Genomic DNA, 21783 nt, shown 5'->3' with positions numbered 1-21783 from the left:
TCCCTCCTGAAGGAATTCCTGGAAGTCTTCAAACCCAAGCTTCATCAGATGCCCGGGGTCCCTCCCAAACACGGGATATATCATCACATCAAAACAAAGGGCCCCCGACGCACGCGAAGTTCCAGAGGCTTCCCCCACAGTGCCTTCAGGAGGCCAAGAAGGCCTTTGCCGAGATGGAACGGATGGGCATATGCAAGAAGGCTCCCAGCCCATGGGCCTCCCCCCTTCACATGGTGCAGAAAGCAGATGGCACCTGGAGGCCTTGCGGCGACTACAGGCAGCCCAACCTCGCTACAGAACCCGACCATTACCCTCTACCAAACTTGCAGGACCTAATGGCCTCCTTCCACGGGGCCAAAATATTGTCAAAATTAGATCTCTTAAAATCATATTTTCAGGTACCAGTAGCGCCAGAAGACATCTCCCAAAACTGCCATCATCAAGCCTTTCGGGTCCTACGTCTTCGCCTTCTCCACCTTCAGCCTGAGGAACGTGGGCGTGACCTTCCAGAGGCTGATGGACAGCATCCTGGGGAACCTGGACTTCTGCGTCTGCTATGTCGATGATATCCTAATTTTTTCCAGATTCCAGAAAGAACACCTACGGCACATCTGGAAGGTCCTGCAGCGCCTGCAGGAGAGTGGCCTCGTCGTCAGGTTTGACAAGTACACCTTTGGCGTCAAGAAGGTGGAATTCCTGGGCCACAAGATATCCCCAGGGGGCACCTGCCCAATGTTGTCGAAGGTCGAGGCCATCACGAGGTTCCCCACCCCTACCTCCATCAGGGCCGTACAAGAATTCCTCAGAATGGTCAACTACTACAGGAGATTCATCCCGGGGATCGCGCACACCATGGCCCCCTTGACAGAGGTCCTCAAGGGTCGTCCAAACACCTTAGTGTGGGGCCCTGACCAGCAGAAGGCCTTCTCCCTGACGAAGGCCGCCCTCGCCAAGGCAACATCTTTGGCCCACCAGGACCCCAGTGCTCCCCTCCAGCTGACGACGGACGGCAGCAACGTCGCCTGTGGAGCCATCCTGAAACAAGTCATCAACGGGACCCCTCAGCCCATCAGCTTCTTCAGCAGGAAACTCAGCCCCACCAAATTCCGCTGCAGCACCTTCGACAGGGAACTCTTCGCAGTATGCCAGGTAGTACGCCACTTTAAGTTCCTCCTGGAGAGCACCCTGCGGCCATCGTGGAGTTCACCTGCACCATCAAGTACCTCCCCAGCAGGAAGAACCCAGTAGCCAACGTCCTCTTGAGGATCGAAATCGACACGGTGCAGCTCGGGATCGACTATGAGGACCTTGCCTCTGAACAAGCAGCCAACCCAGAGACCCCAGCTTACAGCACAGCCATCACGTCACTGAAGTGGGAGGATGTGCCCCTTGGCCCTGGAGGGTCAACACTGCTGAGCGACGTGAGCACTGGCCACCCCCGCCCACTGGTGCCCGCCTCCCATCGTCAGCTGATCTTCGACATCATCCACGGACTGTCCCACCCCTCCGGAAGGACGACAGCCAGGCTACTGATGGGGAAGTTTGTCTGGCACGGCATACGGAAGTATGCGACGGCCTGGGCAAGGCGGTGCATGTAGTGTCAGGCCAGCAAAGTAGGACGGCACACCGAGTCTGGGGTGGGCGATTTTCCCCAGCTGAGGAGACGTTTCGGGCACATCCACGTCGACGTGGTGGGTCCTCTTCCCCCATCAGGAGGAGCAAGATACCTTCTAACAGTTGTTGACCACTCCACCAGGTGGCCCGAAGCTATGCTCATGGAAGAAGCCACCTCCAGTGTGCGCAGAGGCCCTCCTCTCCAGCTGGATCAGCCGGTTCGGTATCCTGGACCACATAACTACAGACAGGGGTCCCACTTTCCTGTCCAAGCTGTGGACCGCCTTGGCATGCCTGCTGGGGAACACTCACCACAGCACCACCGCCTACAACCCCGCAGCCAATGGAATGGTGGAGAGGTTCCACAGGTCCCTGAAGGAATCTCTCATGGCTCGTTGCATCTCCGAGAGTTGGAAGTACCAGCTGCCCTGGATCCTCCTTGGGTTGAGAACTGTCCCCAGAGCCAACAGTGACCCATTCTCAGCAGGAAAAGTCTACGGGGAGACCCTGGTAGTCCCGGGGTACCTCATTGCAGACGACAGGTACAACTTAGCAACGCAGAGGCTCCACGACAGGGTTGGGAAGTTCGCCCCCTGCCAGAGGACATACACCCACAGGATGTCCCCCTTCATGCCTCCTGGTTATAGAGGGATGAATAAATTTGTTTGTATTTAGCATTTCCCAACGTTTTGTGAGAGAGAGAGAGAGAGAGAGAGAGAGAGCGAGTGAGTGTAATTGTCGTTGGTGAGTGCTTCGGCTGTTGGAAGAGGGATGAGGTCGTTAGTTTGTTTACGGTGCTGTCTGTCTGTGCAAATGTCAAGGGTTTTTTTTTCGGTTTTGAGTGAGTCTTGAGCTGAGTTCTGTGCAAGGCGGACATTGATGGTGGATTATTGTATGTTTCATGAGTCGTGTGTTTTCCGTTGGATGTCATTGTTGTCTGTGCATGTGTCTCTTCCTTTTTGCTCGTTTTTTTTTGGGTTGAAAGTCTTTTTTCGGTTTTGTTTGTGTAATTTTGTCTACTGTGTTGGCGACCGTGGACAAGTTCATCCATCTCCCAGCAACCGAGGAAAAGAGTGAGTATTGTATGTGGTTATATGTTCTGTGTATCTGTGTTGTGTATTGTTTTTGTGTTTTTTAAATTCCGCCACATAATATTTGGCGCCCAACGTGGGGCAGCTGGTGGTGCAGCTGCAATTGAGATTAGTGGCTAGTAGTGTGACTGGAGGGAATGGAAGAGGAACTGGTGAGGTTGAGAGAGGAGTTGCGGCTGGCAAGAGAGGAGAATGGGAGGCTGAGGGGTGAGAATGAGGAGTTGAGGAGTCAGTTGGAGGAGATGGGGGGAATGCTAAGGAGAGCAAAAGAAGAAATGAAAGGGGAGATGAAAGAGTCAGAAGAGAGAATGGAAGAGAGGGTGGATAAAAAGTTGGAGGGAATGATGAAAAGTGTGGAAGAAATGGTGAAAGGTATGTTCAAGGGTGGTTTTGGAGAAGGGGCTGTTGGAGGCAGGTTCTCTGGAACGTGTGAAGGGGCAAGAGAGAAAGAAAAGGAGGAAGAATTGAATGGAAGCGTGAGTGATGAAAGTGATGTGGGAATAGGAAGTAAGAAATGAGAGAATGAGAGGCAGGGTAAGGAAAAGGGGAATGAAAAGCAAGGGAAGGAACAGAGGGAAAGTAAGGATAAGTCAGGGGAAGAAAAAGGGAAGAAGGGAAAAGGAAAGGAAACTGGTAAGAAGGGCAAGGAAGTGGGAAAGGCAGGAAAGAAGGGAGAGGGTGAAGATACTAGTGATAGTGAGGTGGATGGAGGTGAATGGATAAAAGTGGATAAAAAGAGGAAGAAGAAGAGTGTAATGAGTAAGATGAATGTAAGTGGAAGTGGACTCTTTGTATTCGGAAGAGGGTATGAAAGGACAGAGTGAAAGTAGCGAAAGTGAGAGTGAAAGTGAGAAAGAAGTGAGAAAGGCTATGTATGTGAGGGAGGTACCCGGTGTGAAAGGTATAATGAGTATGGAAGTAGGGATGCATGATTTCTTTAGGGAGTATGAAAGGTTTTGTCAGGATAAGTATGGGGAGAGTAAGAGAGTGTGGGCACGAGAATTAGGAGAATATTTGACTGGGTTTTGCTTGATATGTATAGGGTTATTATGAGTGTGGGAGATGTTGAGTATGACAAGGTGAAAGCTAGACTAGTTGAGCAAGCGAGGCGTATGAAAGCGAGTGTCAAGTATAAGAGGAAGAATGAATTTGATGAGGTAAGAATGAAAGCTGGGGAAACCTTGTCACTGTATGCTTGTAGGCTGGAGACGTTGGCAAGGAAGAAGTTTGGGGTGATGGGATAGATGAATGTAAGGAGTTAATACGGAAGTTGTTAGGGACAGTGCCAGATGGAGTTAGAGAATTTGTGAACTTGAAGCGGAAGGAGAAGAAAAGATGGACGAATGAAAGGTTGACTTGGGGAGAAATTTTGGAAATTGTAGAAGATTATGAGCTTGACAGGGTTATAAAAGAGAGCAGAAGTGTAAGTGTAAGGGCTGGGGTAGATGAGAGAGTGCCAGAGTTTGGAAGCTTTAGGGATGCAGTGTTGAGGGGCCCAATGAGAATGGCCGATAGTGTAATAGACAGGAGTGTAAGAGCAAGTAATGTGGAGGTGCCAGTGAGGATGAATGGTGGGGTTGTAAGGGAACAACGGGTTGGACGGGTTAGGGATAGTAGTGTACAAAGGGGAAGGTCGGTGAGTGGAAGTCGAGCGAAGTGTTTTAGATGTGGAAAGGAAGGACATACAAAGAATGAGTGTAGGTGGGCTTTAGGAGCGTGTTTCGGGTGTGGGCAATCGGGACATTTGGTAAGTGAGTGTACGAAAGATAGGGGGGTTAAATGCTACAGGTGCGGACAGGTGGGTCATATTGCTAATGGTTGTAGGGGTACCCGAGTGAATGTAATATGTGGCAACTGTGGTAAGAATGGGCATTATGCGAGAATGTGTTCAGAACCGAGAGCGAAGTGTGTCGAGTGTGGAATGGAAGGGCATGTATCAAGTGTATGTAGACGAAAGAGGGTGACTGTGACAGCAAATTCGGGAAACTGAGTGTGAAGGGGGTTCAAATGGGTGGATCCTCCAGGATGCAAGCGGTGCATGTGATGCATGTACGTGAGGGGTTGTTGCATGAGGATCAGCAATTTGTTTTGATAGAGTATGGTAGAAAACGTAAGAAAGGGACGAACGTAAGTGAAAGGAATGATCGTAAGTTGTGTGATAGGGGTGTGAGTGCCAAAGTGAAAATGAGTGATAAAGTGTGTAATACGGATGAATGGGATGGTATGAATAGAACGTATAGCATATGCGGGTTTGATATAACTGAGTTGACTGAACATGTAGGGGTGAGTGAACGGTTGGAGGTGAGCGAAAGTGTAAGAGTAAGAGAGCGTAGCAGTGATAGACGAGTGATTGAAAGCATGAATGAATCGTTGCAAGAATTGGAAAGGTCAATGAGCGAATGGGATGGGTTAGTTGAAGAATTGGGGGAGGTATTTGGGAACGAGTTAGAGGGTATAGATGAGATTGTGGATGAAATTGAGAGTGGTAATAGTGAAGGAGATAGCGTGAATGTGAGAGAGAATGGAGGAGAAAATGTAAATCTGAATGTTGCTGGAAGAGAAAGCGAGTCTGAGAGAATGATTGCGTGCCCGCGAACGCATTCTAAAGGACCTGCTAGTGAGCATCCGTGGGTGTTGCGTAAGGCGATTTGAATGCTGTGTGAAAGGTGTTGGTTGGGAAATGCTAAAAGGGGGGAGAATTATAGAGGGATGAATAAATTTGTTTGTATTTAGCATTTCCCAACATTTTGTGAGAGAGAGAGAGAGAGAGAGAGCGAGTGAGTGTAATTGTCGTTAGTGAGTGCTTCGGTTGTTGGAAGAGGGATGAGGTCGTTAGTTTGTTTATGGTGCTGTCTGTCTGTGCAAATGTCGAGGGTTTTTTTTTTCGGTTTTGAGTGAGTCTTGAGCTGAGTTCTGTGCAAGGCAGACATTGATGGTGGATTATTGTATGTTTCATGAGTCGTGTGTTTTCCGTTGGATGTCATTGTTGTCTGTGCATGTGTCTCTTCCTTTTTGCTCGTTTTTTTTTGGGTTGAAAGTCTGTTTTCGGTTTTGTTTGTGTAATTTTGTCTACTGTGTTGGTGACCGTGGACAAGTTCATCCATCTCCCAGCAACCGAGGAAAAGAGTGAGTATTGTATGTGGTTATATGTTCTGTGTATCTGTGTTGTGTATTGTTTTTGTGTTTTTTATGTGGTCTATCCTCCACCACCCACGTCTTCGTTTGGGACAATGCTGTGTGACCACCCTTAACCAGGCCCTACAGAGGACCTTTCCTTGTGCTCGAGAGGAACAAAAAGGTATTCCGGGTAGCCGTCCACAGAAGGGAAGACTGGGTATCGAGAGACCACCTCAAGCCCGCATTCCTGGAGGAGGACGTTGGGAGCGGTTCCCAAAGCCCCCCGCAGGAGATAGCAACCCCCCGGCCTGCCCCATGCACAGGAAAACGTCGTGGGCGTCCCCTGAAAACCCCGAAACCAGACAGGTGGGCACCCCAATACACCACTCCAGAGGGTGTCGAAGAAGGCAACCACCCCTTCCAGTTGACATCGAGAAAGCGGGGCCCCCTCCGCCGCCCCAGCAGATACCTGCTTTGATCAGACGTTACCTGCGTCTTGTGGGGGGGAGTATTGTGAAGTCCCCGCTCAATGCGTTCTCTGTAATGAACATCCCGTTTTCTGCAGTGCCTTCACATTCGACCTAGGGTCCGACGAACACAATATTATTATCATTATTATGAATTGTATATTTTATTGTCTGTTCAATTGACCATGCATTATGTATATGTAACAGTATTTTTATGTCAAACCAGACATTGTTAATCATTATGTTTTCTGTATGTACCTGTCCTGTTTTTCGTAGAGAAATAGTTTGACCTCAGGTCACCTGTAAATCTTTGTACCCGCAGTCTCTGCGTTATAAGCAGACGTCCACACGCCGCTTTATAAGTGGGCTGCTTCATCAATAAACCAGCAGTACTTGTCTTCCTGCTCATTATTTTGCACCTCTCACACTCCCGAGCTTTGCTGCCTCATTCAAACTGGGAAGAAAGAGAGCTGCAGATGATCTTTTTGAAAGAACCGTAGCTGATTTTATTTCCAAAAAATCTGGTGATGAATAAAAAAATCCTGATTTTCAGTTCTTCAAAAGTCTTCTGCCAGACGTGGCAGGCTTCAGAAAAGACGTTTTAAAATAAAAGTATTGGAACTCATAGAAGGAATATGTAATGAAAGGTCAGTTTCTCGATCATCTAGTCACACTCAGCAGACAGCTATCTGCAGCATCCCGAGGCACATGACGTTACAATGGAGCCTCAGGATCAAGACAGCTACTCAGGATTTACTGTACTGTTCGTTTTGGCTATAGTAGTAGTAGTAGTAAGCTAATAATAATAATAATGATAAAAATAATTAAATTGCAATGTATTTCTCATCTGTTACTTCGTGTCACTGTTTCAACCATATTTTTCAATTGCTGGAGACAGTAATGATTTATCATACCTTAGAAATATGAGTAGTCGGGCGCAGTGGTCACCAGATGGCAGAAAGTTCCTTTCCGCATTCGGTAAAAAAAAAGCTGGAACTTCTCTTTATCGAGCTTGCTTTACAACTACATAAACATTATAAGCTTCTACGTCATCTTTAAGATATGGATGTATCCAGTACCTTTTTCTTCTGCAGGCGAATATAGCACCAATCAAAGGGCGGCCTTTGTGTGAACCAAATAACCTAGATTAGGTAGTAACTTAAATTAGGATAACTTTTGAGAAATATCCTGTTATGGGCCTAAAACAGTAGCCTAACTTAGTCCAAGGACCCTAGGATTAGGGCAAAATAAAACGGTAGCCAAGCTATAAGACCACATAGTAAAATTTTTCTTTTTTATATAGTTTATGTACATAATAAATAACCCGGATTAGGCAGTACCTTATATTTGGTTAAGTGATAACCTTTTATGAAACATCCCATTACTAGATTAAATGGTAGCTTAGCATTAAGGCTACATACAAAAATAAATGTTTTATGTAACCCATACCTTTAAGTGTGAATTAAATAACTTAGATTAGGCAGTACCCTAGATTAAAGTAAGTAATTAATCTTGGCTACACGAAATAGTATCCTAGCTATAAGATTATGTACTAGTGAATTCTTGTTTTATATAGGCAATAACCTACACTACATTAAGTGAGAACGTTTTTAAGAAATATCTTGTTATTAGCCTAAGTAGTATCTTAGACAAGGTAGCCTATCATTAGATAAAGCAATATCCTGGGCTAGACAAAATAGTAGCTTAGCTATAAGGTTACATATTAAAGAGTTTCTGTTTTATATAGCCCATACATTTAAGGGTGATCTAAATAATCTGGATTTGGCAATACCCTATACTAGGTTAAGTGAGAACATTTTAAGAAATATCCTATTATTGGCCTAACCAGTACTTTAGACCAAATAGCGTAGGATTTTAGTTATAAACAGTAACCTAGGCTAAATTAAATGTGAACAAATCTGGCTATTGCATGCAAGAAAAAAGATGCAAGACCAACCTGATCAAAAGAGATACTTCATCCTTGGACCCAGGAGTCTCTGGTGAAACAGGTCAGGGGTATCCACAGGGGATGCATACCGCTACCCCCCGCGAATAGCTATAATCCGCGAATACTTAAAACCTTCTAAAAACGCTTATAACTGCCTATTTTGATAGTTCAGAAAACCTCAAAAACTGCTTATACCTGAATATTTTAATAGTTTTATCACGAAAAGTGTATTTAGTTGCGAAAATTATATGAAAATGCAGTAATTTGTGAATATTTCTCTATGGAAAATACTGCAAATAGGCAAATTTTCCATGAATAATGTGTATATATGTTCCATTGAGAAATCCGTGAATAGGTGAGTCTGTGAATCCAGAACTGTGAATAGGTGGAGGTTGACTGCACACACAGATGCCTCATTGAAAGTTTGGGGAGGACACCGGGAGGATCGTCAGGGGGCAGGGAGGTGGTCAGATACTCTGAGGAATTGTCATATCATTTTCCTGGAACTGATGGCTGTCTTTTTGTCTCAAAAAACTCACACCTCCAGAAGAGACACATATTTTGTTGGTTCTAGAAAACATGACTGCAATGTCCTGCATCAAGAGGTCGGGATCACGTTCACCTCCTCTCAATATGATAATGTGCAAACAAGGAAGTGGCACTAGTCTGCAATTCACCTCACAGGGTCTCTCAGTGTAATAGCAGACTCTCTATCAGGGAAAATGACAGCCTTAAAAGAGTGGATGCTGGACAACCATTCTTTTCAAACAATAGCCAACATGCTTCCACAACCGTAAGTGGACCTGTTTGCCACATACAAGAATCACAAATTTCCAGTGCATGTGTCTCCGAACTTGGACAGTCAAGCAACTGCAAGAGATGCCTTCCTACAAGACTGGAACAAATGGAAGACAATATACCTTTTCCTCCATTGTCCCAGATTTTGAAGATTTTGAGCAAGCTTCTAACCTTAGTTATACTGTAGACCCAAATTTGCCAAACAGGCACCGGTTCTTATTACTGTACTTCAACAATGGGTGAAGAGATCATTTCCACTATGGTACCGTCCACTGTTTTATCCCAGACAGTAGGAGTGAAAGTCATCTACACATCCACTTTCGCAGCCAAGACCTTCATGTGTGGATTTTTTTTTTTTTAAATATTGTCTACCATGAAAATTACTTACCCAACATTGCTGGGTACATAGTGCAAAAACTACGGACATCATCTGTCCTACAATAACAGTCCGTATTGAAGCTATGGTTAGATTATATCCATGCTGAGAGCCCAGTTGAGATATCTATGGAAACACTTTTAAATTTTCTCATATACCTTTTTGAACACAAATGCCTTGTTGTTACAACAATCATGGCATACAAGGCAGCATTAATGGAACCCTTGCTTTATGCATTCGGTATTGACTCTTATGTAGAAATTGTTACTTCCCTTCTCCGGTCTTTTGCACTACAAAGACCCACTCCCGAAAGGCTTTCAATTACTTGGTCCCTGAATGAGGTGCTTAGACTTCTGTCAACACCTCAATTCAGTGAACCCAATACAACCACAAGCCACGTGCTGCAAAAAGCCAACTTCTTGATTGTGTTAGCATCAGGAGCTCGTATTAGTGAATTGGGCTCTCTTAGACGGGGATGATACGTCACGCAAACAGCTGACCGTCAATTATTATTGTACCCTGACCCATCATTCTCGGCCAAGAATGAGAATCCTTTAAGAAGGAAATCTATTTTGATAAGAAAACTCAATTCAGCAGGCAAAAAATTATGCCCAGTTCAAACACTTAAAGTTTACATAGAGGTCACATCCCAGAGGGTCAGATTTTCCTACACCCTGGCACAAACAAACCATTCTCTCTACAAAGGCTGAGAATAATTTTAGTGTCGCTCATTAAAAATGCAAATCCATGATATTTGGAAAGTAAGTACGTTGTTGGCCTTCTTCAGAAATGTATCTTTTGAATAAGTCTGTGAATGTACAGGGTCATCAGACATTATTGCCACGAGCTTGAACAAATTCAACTACACTGCATATCAGTAGGTGGTATGGTTAGTCCTAATCCCATAGGTGCTACAGTGGAGGTCTTCTTGACAGGTGGGTATGCTAACTATTGCTGGGGGAAGGTGTGACAATACTGCAACCAAACCCAGCATGCTTAGGAAAGTCACTGTAGAACGTAGGCCTACCCTAAAACATAAGTTCGAGTTTAGTTGCTTGTTCTTTGTTACCAAAACCTAAGGGGGTATTTGGCTTAAAGAATGGGGCTTGAAACTTGTGGCCTGACCTCAGAACAGATATGTTTTTTCTTTGGGTTGTTGGGATTAATATTTGAGAACTTAAGCCATTTCATCACCTGTCAATTTCTTTTTAAGAGTTCCTTGAGGATGAAAGAAGTGACTACCCTATAAAAAAGGGGGGGTTTTGACATAGGAAAACCCTACTTTTGGTAGTCGCTGTTGAGTCCTCAAAACTCTTCCATTTCCTTGACGAAAAGGCATGGGATTTCGGCGAAGGATCATCCTGCATTGACGAACAGAAAGTGATGGCCTTCTGGTCTCTTGCCAGTCTGCTGTCGACAATATGGCGGACTGGGCATGCGCAGTAATCACTTCCTCTTCCAGCAGGTTTGACAAAGGAAAGAACCTAGGTACAGCTTTGCTGTAAGATAAGGGAAAGAGACCTGTTTTCTTCGGGTCCATTACATACTCCATCACTTGTCATAGTGTTTGTCATTATGACACAATACCTGGCCACAAGACTGACTAAAAAAGAATTCTTTGATATTAGTTTGGCCTACCATGGAGCTCTGACAGACCCATGGAAGGTAACTCCTTGAAGACTCAACAGTGACTACCAAAAATAGGTTTTTCCTACGTCAGAATCTGTTTTTTTCAGTGCTGATTACACCTAATGGCACAAAGATATAAGCTAACTTTAACATCAGGTAAATATCCAAATAATTTTATTATACAAATTTTTATTGAATTTACTTTTTAAATAATTTAGGGATTTTCAGAAAATCAGTGAATTTATGGTTAAAATGTAAACTTAAATACTGTATTATAATTATCAATAGTTTACTTCTAAAACCCAGTGTTGCTTCTAGATCAGACTGGACAAATTATGATGACCTTATTAAGCGTGCAAAAAGTATAGATGTAGAACCCTGCCATAAAACCAAGAGGGATGATGTGGCTCAGATCTTTTTCACATCAGGCACAACTGGTAAACCCAAAATGGTTCCACATACTCAAGGCAGTTACGGAATTGGTCATGTAGCAGCTGCCAAGTAAGTTTTCTTTATTTTTTAGTACTGTAAGCCATTGAGAGATTTTTAACAAGAATTTTTATATTAAGCAAGTTACTAAGACTAAGTATTTTCCCATTGTACTTTATGTAAAGGCTCAGATAAGTTTTTGCTTTGTTTGTTTGACCACATATCACAAGGGCACCAACAGTTGAAAACTAGCAAGTTTTTCTAGAATATTGAAGAAGTTACTTTGTACATCCATAAGGCATGCAATTGCTTTTTGCCTGTTGTTGTCAGACCATTAAATCTTACCAAAATTATCATAGAACTTCACTGAATCTACTGTTGAACTGGAGGACTACTATGGATATCGAGGAACATGGCTAACATTTAACCGTATGCCTTGGTTAGCTGACAGCTCTTATTTATAATTCATGAGGGAAACTTTGGTGATTTCTTGTCAGTTTGCTCCTTGCCTACCAACATTTCAACCCAGATCCTAGGTCTTTTTTTTTTTTTGTGCCTCTCTTGACCATGGTTCCCTGGGGCACCCATTTTAGTCTCACTGTGCTTTTGAGAAAATTCGTATGAGCTACTTTGAAAAGATGAATCTCTTTTTATGATGCTAAGAGTTGTCATTGATCTGAGAATCTGAGACATTGTAGGAGCATCTGTGAAAAAAATTTAATTATTTGGAATGAATCTTACCTACTGTTAAAGTCAGCTTATATCATCATGCTGTTAGGTGTGATCAGCATTAAAAAAAAAACGACAAAATGCTATGCTGACCAGCTAGGACTGTCTTTATAATCTCCTGTTTCCCACCAGGTGTCATTGGAATGTTTATGTTCTTGGCAGAATTTTTCATGTGGTGTCCTATTACATACAGTGTTTCTGTACAGTAATTGGCAATAATAATTTTGACTATGTTTGGCTGATTTGTATTTGTATGGTATTGTGCTTGTTTTCTGTTTTTGCGTTACGTCGTCTACAGCAAGCAGAGATAGAAGCATTAGGCTTTATAGGAACGAGTTTTGTATAAACCAAATGTTCAGGTTGTGCATGATGGCTGTGTGTGTTAGCCCTACATGTAGCGACACGAGTGTGCTTTTTCTTCCCGTTGAGAAGAAAGTAAGGAGTGGTTTGATGAGAAGGTGAATAATTTTGCGAAGTATTGGAAGATGCAAGAGGCTGATAAATCACATAGACAATGTGTTAGGGCCAGCCTTAAGCCTAATCAGTCTTTTCATTGTTCTTCCTATGTTGCTTTTCCTCTTACTCCATTGCCTGATTAGTTGATTCCTCCCTCACCCCCTGTGCCCTGCCTTCTAATGCTCCCAATGTGGTTCAGGAGAAAAACGATAAGTAAATTAAGGAATGTTCTTCTTTCATTGCTTAGAAATTTGACCTTATATATTATGGGTGAAGATCATGGTTCCCCCAGTGATTAACCTTTTTCAGTTTCCCCCATGAGAGAGGTGTGAGAGCCTTTGTCTGGACTGCCCTGCATCAGATGGTCTTCTCTGCTGACAGGGAAGCAAAGCTTGTCTCAGGGCCAAGGTCTGTGCCCTTCACCAACTCTCTCTCTTAACCGTCTTCCAGTTTAAATTTGATGTGTTCTTCAAAGGATTTACTTGGTAAAGTTTAGCACTCACATTTACCAGCTCATGTATTATACTTTTTTGGAGTTGTCTAGTGATTACGGGTATCCCCTATTTATGATGGGGTTAGTTTACAAAAATCCCATCGTTTCTTGAAAGAAAATGTAACTTGAAATTAGCCTAGCCTTCACTAGGGTACACAGTGCAGTCTATCCATATACGGTCGTATAGTCTACACTACCATGGTTTTGTGACCATTAATGTATTTTTATACAGCAACTTCCTTGTCAGTTGTTACCATATTGTATTACCATACACGAGATAAATCTGTGTAGGCTCTGTGTGAACTATAGACATAGGCTAGTCCAGGTGTTACATGCACTCATAGGCGTAGTATCCACTTGCAAAAGTCACATAGGCTATTACAGCTGTATTTAAGTAGTAATGAAACCCTTATTTACAGAATCCATTTATACACTATTTTTATATTGATATATTATCATCATATATATGTATAAAAAACAATCGCCTCGCATGTGGCAAAAGAGTGATTCTCAGAATCAGCGGATTCAGCCTACTACCGAAAGAAATAGGAAAATTTTTTAGTTGCTTAAAGAAATGAATATTTGTTCCGACACAATATACAAACCCTCGGTCCTTTACATTAGGGATTACTTTCAGGCGTAGGCTGGAAAACGGCCGTTGAACTTCAAACAAGGTGGTTAGGCAGTTAACTACTGTCCGGGAGGCGGGGTTACCACCTACCCGGATGTAAACATTCCAATTTGCTTTCGGCCGTCGTAGCGTTCGGACGTAGATCTTCGCCGCTCTCTGCCTGACAGCAATACTTCTTGTCTTTGGTGGGAAATTCTTTGTTTTTTTCTTTAATAATCATGGAGAAACCAACTAAGCCCTCCTATCCCCAGCATGTTTGTCCCGGGGTAGGGGGGAAGAAATGTAATTCATTTAGATCTCGAGTCGACGTGGACCCACACGCCCTTTGTACATCTTGCAGGGGACGTGTGTGTTCACGCAATGATCCCTGTAGTGAGTGTTGTTCGTGGTCCTCCGAGCAGTGGGGCAAGTTCGAAGAGAGGCGACGTTACCGTCGTAAGCCTACCAAGGAGTCGTCCGAGGGAAATACGCCCCTGATGACTCCGTTGGTGGCGAATGTGTCGGGCTCGTTTCTCCCTCCCGGCGAACTTCCCCTGCTTGCTCCCTCTCCCTCAGGTGAGGACTCCCCCTCCCCTTCCTCTTACGTCTCGTCGTTTGTGGAAGGGTGCGGGGGAGAGTTGGACCGCGATATCCTCTCGGAAGTCTCTTCCCATTCCGGAGGGGAGTTTTTTCCTCCTGAGTGAGTGGAGGCTTCGGTTACTGACCCAACTTTTGCTTCAGGTCCCGGACTGGATAGCCAGACACCGAATCCCAGCTCATCCTGGCTACACCTGGGCCTACCTGGCTCGGCACTGGAGGGATTGGCTCCCCTGCCCCCGCTCCAGTCATGACCCACTCGGCAACGACAGTCACCACGACAACCGTCACCTTCTCGAGGTTTGTCCAGATGCCGGTATCAGTTGCATCGCACCTGGACACCCAGGTGTCGGCGTCACCCGCGGGCCAGCACGCTGTTCCACTGCCGCCTGGCTTCCTGGCTCCGTTCACACGTGCTGGCCCCTCCTACATGGTGACGTCATCTTACCCTTATGTGACTGTTGCTGCCCCTGTTGCTGACCATGGCCTGTCCTCGGTTGCTGTTCCTCGTCTGACTTTCCAGCCCGGCCCTTCATCTGCTTCCATCCCCATTCCATCGACCCTGGCGCGGCCCGACTTGAATCTTCACGTGGGAGGGGCGTCGCCTGCATTACCGGCCCCGCCCACTTTTGTTCCTGATAGACGCGCGGCTCTCTCTGCCCAGGCAAATGCTGGCCCGAGCTCCGCTGTCGCTGCCCGGGATGTGCCTTCTGCTGCAGCCCCTCCTGCAGCTCCTGCTGTTCCTGAGTCGGCGGCCTCGCTTTCCTGGCTTGGGGATTTGACTGCTTTCCTGAAGCAGATGGTGAAGAAGAAGAAGAAGAAGAGGTCTAGGAAGGTGTCGTCGTCGTCTTCATCATCGTCGTCTTCGTCTGCTGCTTCTTCCGCTTCTCCTTCCGAGGCTTCGCAGCCGAAGAAGAAGTCTGCCTCTCTCCCCCCTAATAAACCTCGTACCGAGACTTCTAAGGGTCTGCCTCCTTCCACAGGGAAGGCAGTGGGATCTCGCGTTGGCTCTTCCGGATCCTCGGATCAGGGAACCGCTGCCCCGGCCTCAGGGCCAGGGGTACCGGGAGCCGAGGGCGTGCAGACCAAGGTTGGCACTCCCCCCGCTGCGCCTAAGAAACTTCCTGCATCTAAGGCCAGCGACTTCACGCTTACGGTGGACTTGAGGGATGCGTATTTCCAGATAACCATCCATCCGTCCTCGCGCAAGTACCTCTGCTTTGTCCTCGGGGAGTCGGTTTTCCAATTCAGGGCACTTTGCTTCGGGCTCTCGACCGCTCCCCAGGTGTTCACGAGAGTATTCTCTCTCGTGTCAGCTTGGGCCCACTTGCACGGGATACGTCTACTGAGGTATCTCGACGACTGGCTAGTCCTGGCGAGCTCTCACTCGCAGTTGCTACAGGACAGGGATCGTCTCCTCGAGTTTTGCCGGGATCTAGGGATCGTGGTAAATCTGGAGAAGTCAGATCTCACCCCCAAGCAGAGGACAAAGTACCTGGGCATGCTGATAGATACGGTGGCAGTGAAAGTCTTTCCTTCGAACTCTCGTATCAGCAAGTTCGGGCAGGCAGCACAGTTGTTCCTGTCACGGCAGGAGCAACCAGCTCGGCAATGGCAAGTCGTCATCGGTCACCTGTCGTCGTTGGAGAAACTAGTACCTCACGGGCGTCTTCACCTGCGGTCTCTCCAGTGGAGACTAAAGGAGTATTGGTCCCAGTCCCAAGACCCCCAGTCCTTCCTCATTCCTCTTTCTGAGGAGGTGAGAAAGGACCTTCACTGGTGGTTAGACGACAGGAACCTCTTAATAGGAGTATCCCTGCATACTCCCCCTCCGGACATGCTTCTGTTCTCGGACGCATCGACCGAGGGATGGGGCGAACACCTGGAGGAGTTGCTGACTTCGGGAGTGTGGCACCGAGACGACAAGCACCTTCACATCAACATCCTGGAACTCAAGGCGGCCTTCCTGGCCCTCCAAGAGTTCCAGGATCGAGTGATGGGACACTCCGTGGTACTGATGAGCGACAATACCACGGTAGTGGCATACATCAACAAGCAGGGGGGACTGGTGTCCCACCAGCTTCATCAGTTGACGATGCAGGTGCACGAGTGGGCCGTGGCTCACTCGGTAGAGCTGTCAGCCAGGTACATTCCAGGCAAGAGGAATGTCGTGGCAGACAAGCTCAGCCGCCAGAGCCAGGTGGTGGGGACCGAATGGTCCCTCCATCAGGAAGTAGCGGAAAGGCTGTTCGACCTGTGGGGGCGTCCAGCCATCGATCTGTTCGCCACCCGGCACAACAGAAAGCTCCAGGTCTTCTGTTCTGTCGTGCCAGACCCATGGGCCGCTGCGGAGGACGCGTTCCAACACCCGTGGGACAATCTCGACGCTTACGCCTTTCCCCCCATTCTGCCTGATTCGCCGAGTGATGATCACCCCGAATCTCAGAATGACTCTGGTGGCACCCAAATGGCTCCAGGCCGTTTGGTACCCGGACCTGCTAGCTCTCCTCTCCGAGGCACCGAGAGAGATCCCCCCCTGGCCCAACCTTCTGCGTCAACCTCACGCAGAGCGGTTCCACCTGGCAGTGCATTCCCTGTCTTCACGGCTGGAGGTTATCCACCATCTCTTGCGAGCGAGAGGCTTTTTGTGCCGCGCAGCAACAGAGATGGCAGGATACCTCAGAAGATCCTCCGCAGCGGTATACCAGGGAAAGTGGTCCGTCTTCTGTGGTTGGTGTCGTCGAAGGGGTATCTCTCCGGTCGGAGCTACTGTTCAGCAGGTCGCGGACTTCCTCGTCTTCCTTCGCCGAGAGAAGCTTCTCTCTGTTTCAGCTGTAAAAGGCTACCGCGTCGCACTCGGCCTAGTCTTACGGCTGAAAGGAGTAGGCATCTCCTCTTTCGATATTTCTCTACTCATGAGAAGCTTCAAACGGTCTTGCCCACCCAGGGATCTGAGGCCCCCTGCGTGGGATGTGACTCTCGTCTTAAGGAGCCTGACTCGTGCACCGTACGAGCCTTTAAGAGAGTCGTCAGACAAGGATCTGACCCTCAAGACCGTCTTCTTGCTTGCCCTGGCATCGGCGAAGAAAGTTGGCGAGCTTCACGGACTTTCCTTTTGATGTTAAACACTTGAGGGGACGGGGATCAATTACGCTCGATTTCATCCCGGATTTCGTAGCGAAGACTCAGAACCCTTCGGTCCCTGACGCACGGTTCGAGTCCTTCATGATCCCCTCCCTAGAGGACTTTGTAGATAATGATCCAGACGAGATGCTACTGTGTCCTGTTAGGGTGCTGTGGCGCTATCTGAAGAGGACTCGGCACCTCCGGCCTAAGTGTCGACGACTCTTCGTTAGCACCGGCTCGACCAAGAAAGAAGTGTCCAAGAATACCATCTCTTTCTGGCTTCGTGAGACGATAAGGAGAGCATACTCTGCTGCAGGAGAAGACGACACCGGTACGCTTCGTCCGAGAGCTCACAAGGTCCGCAGCATTGGTCCGTCCCTCGCATTCCGGAAAAATATGTCGGTACCACAGGTGCTGAAGGCGGGTGTGTGGTCCCAACAGACTACCTTCACCTCCTTCTACCTCCGGGATGTTGCACACAAGTCCTTGGACACTTTTTCCTTGGGTCCTGTGGTGGCTGCTCAACAAGTTGTGTAGCTTATCCAGCTCTCCTAACGGGACAGGTTGCATCTCGCCTATGTTGTACGGTTGTGATTGGGAGAATGAATGTTGAGTGACTGGCCTCTCTTCTTTCTTCCCCATCCTGGCTCTCTTCCCACGGGCAGGGAGCGGATGTGCCGTTACAAGCTGGACTGGGCGATCGAGGCAGGTAAGCACATAACGGAGCTCCGTTCTATTTCCGTTCAGGTAAATAGAAGCAACCCCACTCCTTCCTCTTGCAAGGGGAGGAAGGAGACCATGACTATGAGACAAACCCAATGCTTGTATTTGCCTTATTGTCATCCGACGTCAAATTCTTCCTAGCCTACTTTGCATGAACTGACGTTTCCTCTTTCATGCAAAGGGACCCAGAAGTCTGACAACTAATCCTGCGTTTCTTACAACCCGATCTTTTGTCAGAGGCAGTTTTTCCCTTCCTCGCTCTTATGACCAGGAAGGGAAGACAAGGTGGTGAACTCCAGTCAGTTCAGAGAGACTTTATCAGATTCCTCCCTCCAATCACTGAGTCTCCTAATGTAAAGGACCGAGGGTTTGTATATTGTGTCGGAACAAATAACAATTTTTAAAAGTAAATTGTATTTTTCCTAACTATACAAACCTGAGGTCCTTTACACTTTATGCCCACCTCATGCCACCCCTCAATCTGTACCTGGGCCGAAAGGCAAATTGGAATGTTTACATCCGGGCAGGCGGTACCCCCGCCTCCCGAACAGTAGTTAACTGCCTAACCACCTTGTTTGAAGTTCAACGGCCGTTTTCCAGCCAACGCCTGAAAGTAATCCCTAATATAAAGGACCTCGGGTTTGTATAGTTAGGAAAAATACAATTTACTTTTAAAAATTGTTATATTAATGGAATTTTATTATAATTACTTTTGAACATAAATGTAAAATGGGCATACAAAGGTAAAGTAACATACTTTATGTTAAAAGTAAAATCCCACGCAATCCCTAAGCATCTGTTTCCCGTGATTTGTTTGTTTACCACAGTAAACTCTCTCTACAGTGTTTTTTGCTTTGCTTGATTTACCGTATCATTTTTATTACAAGTTTAGTTTATTCTAGGTATGATTAGCACACATAACAGTAAACAAAAGAATATTTTATCTCTAAACACCAAAAAGATATTTAAAATGCGTATTTCAAATGTAGGCAAGAACAAAACCTAACAGGTTGTACCCACTACCAAGTTCACTGACGGCATGGAATTGAGTGTGTCATATGTACCTACCCTACGAACTTCATTGCATTTATAATTTGGTTTATCAAACAAAAAAAATTAGAAACTACAGTAAAAAGTTGAACGAGAATACTCTAGCACATGCCAACTAGGCAAAGAAATCTCGGACACGACATGCCAACTAGGCTAAGAAATCTCGGACGAGCCGAAGGACCACCCAAGGTTGGCGTGCCAACAACGGCTTGGGGAGCCGTTAATGCCCGCTGGCCCTGGCACATGCCAACTAGGCTAAGAAATCTCGAACACGACCTGCCAAATAGGCTAAGAAATCTCGGACAAGCCGAAGGACAACCCAAGGTTGGCAGGACAACAGCGGCTTGGGGGAGCCGTTAACGCCCGCTGGCCCTGACACATGCCAACTAGGCTAAGAAATCTCGGACATGACATGCCAACTAGGCTAAGAAATCTTGGACAAGCCAAAGGACCACCTAAGGTTGGCGGGCCAACAGCGGCTTGGGGAGCCGTTAACGCCCGCTGGCCCTGTTACGTGCCAACTAGGCTAACAAATCTCGGACACGCCATGCCAACTAGGGTAAGAAATCTCGGACAAGCAGAAGGACCACCCAAGGTTGGCGGGCCAACAGCGGCTTGGGGGAGCCGTTAGCACCCGCTGGCCCTGGCACATGGCAACTAGGCTAAGAAATCTCGGACAAGCTGAAGGACCACCCAAGGTTGGCGGGCCAACAGCGGCTTGGAGGAGCCGTTAACGCCCGCTGGAGCACATGCCAGCTAGGCTAAGAAATCTCGGACACGCCAAAGGACCACCCAAGGTTGGTGGGCCAACAGCGGCTTGGGGAGCCATTAACGCCCACTGGCCCTGGCACATGCCAACCAGGCTAGGAATAAGAAATCTCGGACCACGACATGCCAACTATGCTAAGAAAGGCTAAGGACAAGACACGCCAAAGGACCACCCAAGATTGGCGTGCCAACACTGGCTTGGGGGATGCCGTTAGGCTAAGGCTCTTGCCCTGGCACATGCCAACTAGGCTAAGAAATCTCGGACACGACATGCCAACTATGCTAAGAAATCTCGGACAAGCCGAAGGATCACCCAAGATTGGCGTGCCAACAGCGGCTTGGGGGAGCCGTTAACGCCCGCTGGCCCTGGCACATGCCAACTAGGCTAACAAATCTCGGACACGACAGCACATGCCAACTAGGCTGGAAATCTCGGACAAGGGAAGGATCACCCAAGCTGGCCCAGCACATGCCAACAGGCTAAGGACTCTCGGGGCCACAAGACCACCCAAGGTTGGGGCCAACAGCCTTGGGGGGCTAACAAATCTGGCGGGCCCAGCACATGCCAACTATGCTAAGAAATCTCGGACAAGCCAAAGGATCACCCAAGGTTGGCGGGCCAACAGCGGCTTGGGGGCCGCCGTTGAACACCTGCTGGCCCTGGCACATGCCAACTAGGCTAAGAATCTCTCGCCAAAGGAGATGGACACAAGGTTGGCGGGCCAACAGCGGGCTTGGGGAGCCAGAACATCCGCTGGACAAGCACATGCCAACTAGGCTAAGGATCACCGCCAAAGACCACCCAAGGTTGGCGGGCCAACAGCGGCTTGGGGGAGCCGTTAACACCGCTGGCCCTGGCACATGCCAACTAGGCTAACAAATCTCGGACACGACAAAGGACCACCCAAGGTTGGTGGGCCAACAGCGGCTTGGGGAGCCATTGAACACCTGGCTGGGCCCAGCACATGCCAACTAGGCTAAGAAATCTTGACCAGCCAAAGGACCACCCAAGGTTGGCAGGCCAACAGCGGCTTGGGGGAGCCGTTAACACCCGCTGGCCCTGGCACATGCCAACTAGGCTAAGAAATCTCTGACACGCCGGACCACCCAAGGTTGGCGGGCCAACAGCGGCTTGGGGACATTGAACACCTGCTGGCCCCAGCACATGCCAACTAGGCTAAGGAATCTCGAACACGCCAAAGGACCACCCAAGGTTGGCGGGCGAACAGCGGCTTGGGGGAGCCGTTGAACACTCGCTGGCCCTGGCACATGCCAACTAGGCTAAGGAATCTCGAACACGCCAAAGGACCGCCCAAGGTTGGCGGGCAAACAGTGGCTTGGGGGAGCCAGAAATCTGCTGGCCCTGGCACATGCCAACTAGGCTAAGAAATCTCGGACAAGCCAAAGGACAGCCCAAGGTTGGCAGGCCAACAGCGGCTGAGGGAGCCGTTAACGCCCGCTGGCCCAGGCACATGCCAACTAGGCTAAGAAATCTCGGACAAGCCAAAGGACCACCCAAGGTTGGCGGGCCAACAGCGGCTTGGGGGAGCTGTTAACGCCTGCTGGCCCTGGCACATGCCAACTAGGCTAAGAAATCTGACATGCCAGAGAGGACCACCCAAGGTTGGTGGGCCAACAGCGGCTTGGGGGAGCCATTAACACCTGCTGGCCCAGCACATGCCAACTAGGCTAAGGAATCTCTGACACAGCCAAAGGACCACCCAAGGTTGGCGGGCCAACAGCGGCTTGGGGAGCCATTAAC

At 47.6% G+C, this 21783-nt stretch overlaps 1 protein-coding gene across 3 annotated transcripts in view; it reads left to right on the top strand.

Annotated features, from left to right (window-relative positions):
* LOC136836304 (acyl-coenzyme A synthetase ACSM3, mitochondrial-like) overlaps window positions 1–21783 on the top strand; it is a 319876-nt gene that overhangs the window by 102952 nt on the left and 195141 nt on the right. For 2 of the 3 annotated variants that reach the window (XM_067100425.1, XM_067100424.1), the window contains exon 6: window positions 11347–11541. In XM_067100425.1, the coding sequence (XP_066956526.1) occupies window positions 11347–11541 (195 nt within the window). The remainder of the gene's footprint in view (window positions 1–11346; window positions 11542–21783) is intronic. The other variant, XM_067100426.1, reaches the window with a different exon arrangement.

This window comes from Macrobrachium rosenbergii, chromosome 56 (assembly GCF_040412425.1).
Source record: "Macrobrachium rosenbergii isolate ZJJX-2024 chromosome 56, ASM4041242v1, whole genome shotgun sequence".
NCBI lineage: Eukaryota > Metazoa > Arthropoda > Malacostraca > Decapoda > Palaemonidae > Macrobrachium > Macrobrachium rosenbergii.
This window is presented reverse-complemented; position numbering and strand designations above follow the sequence as displayed.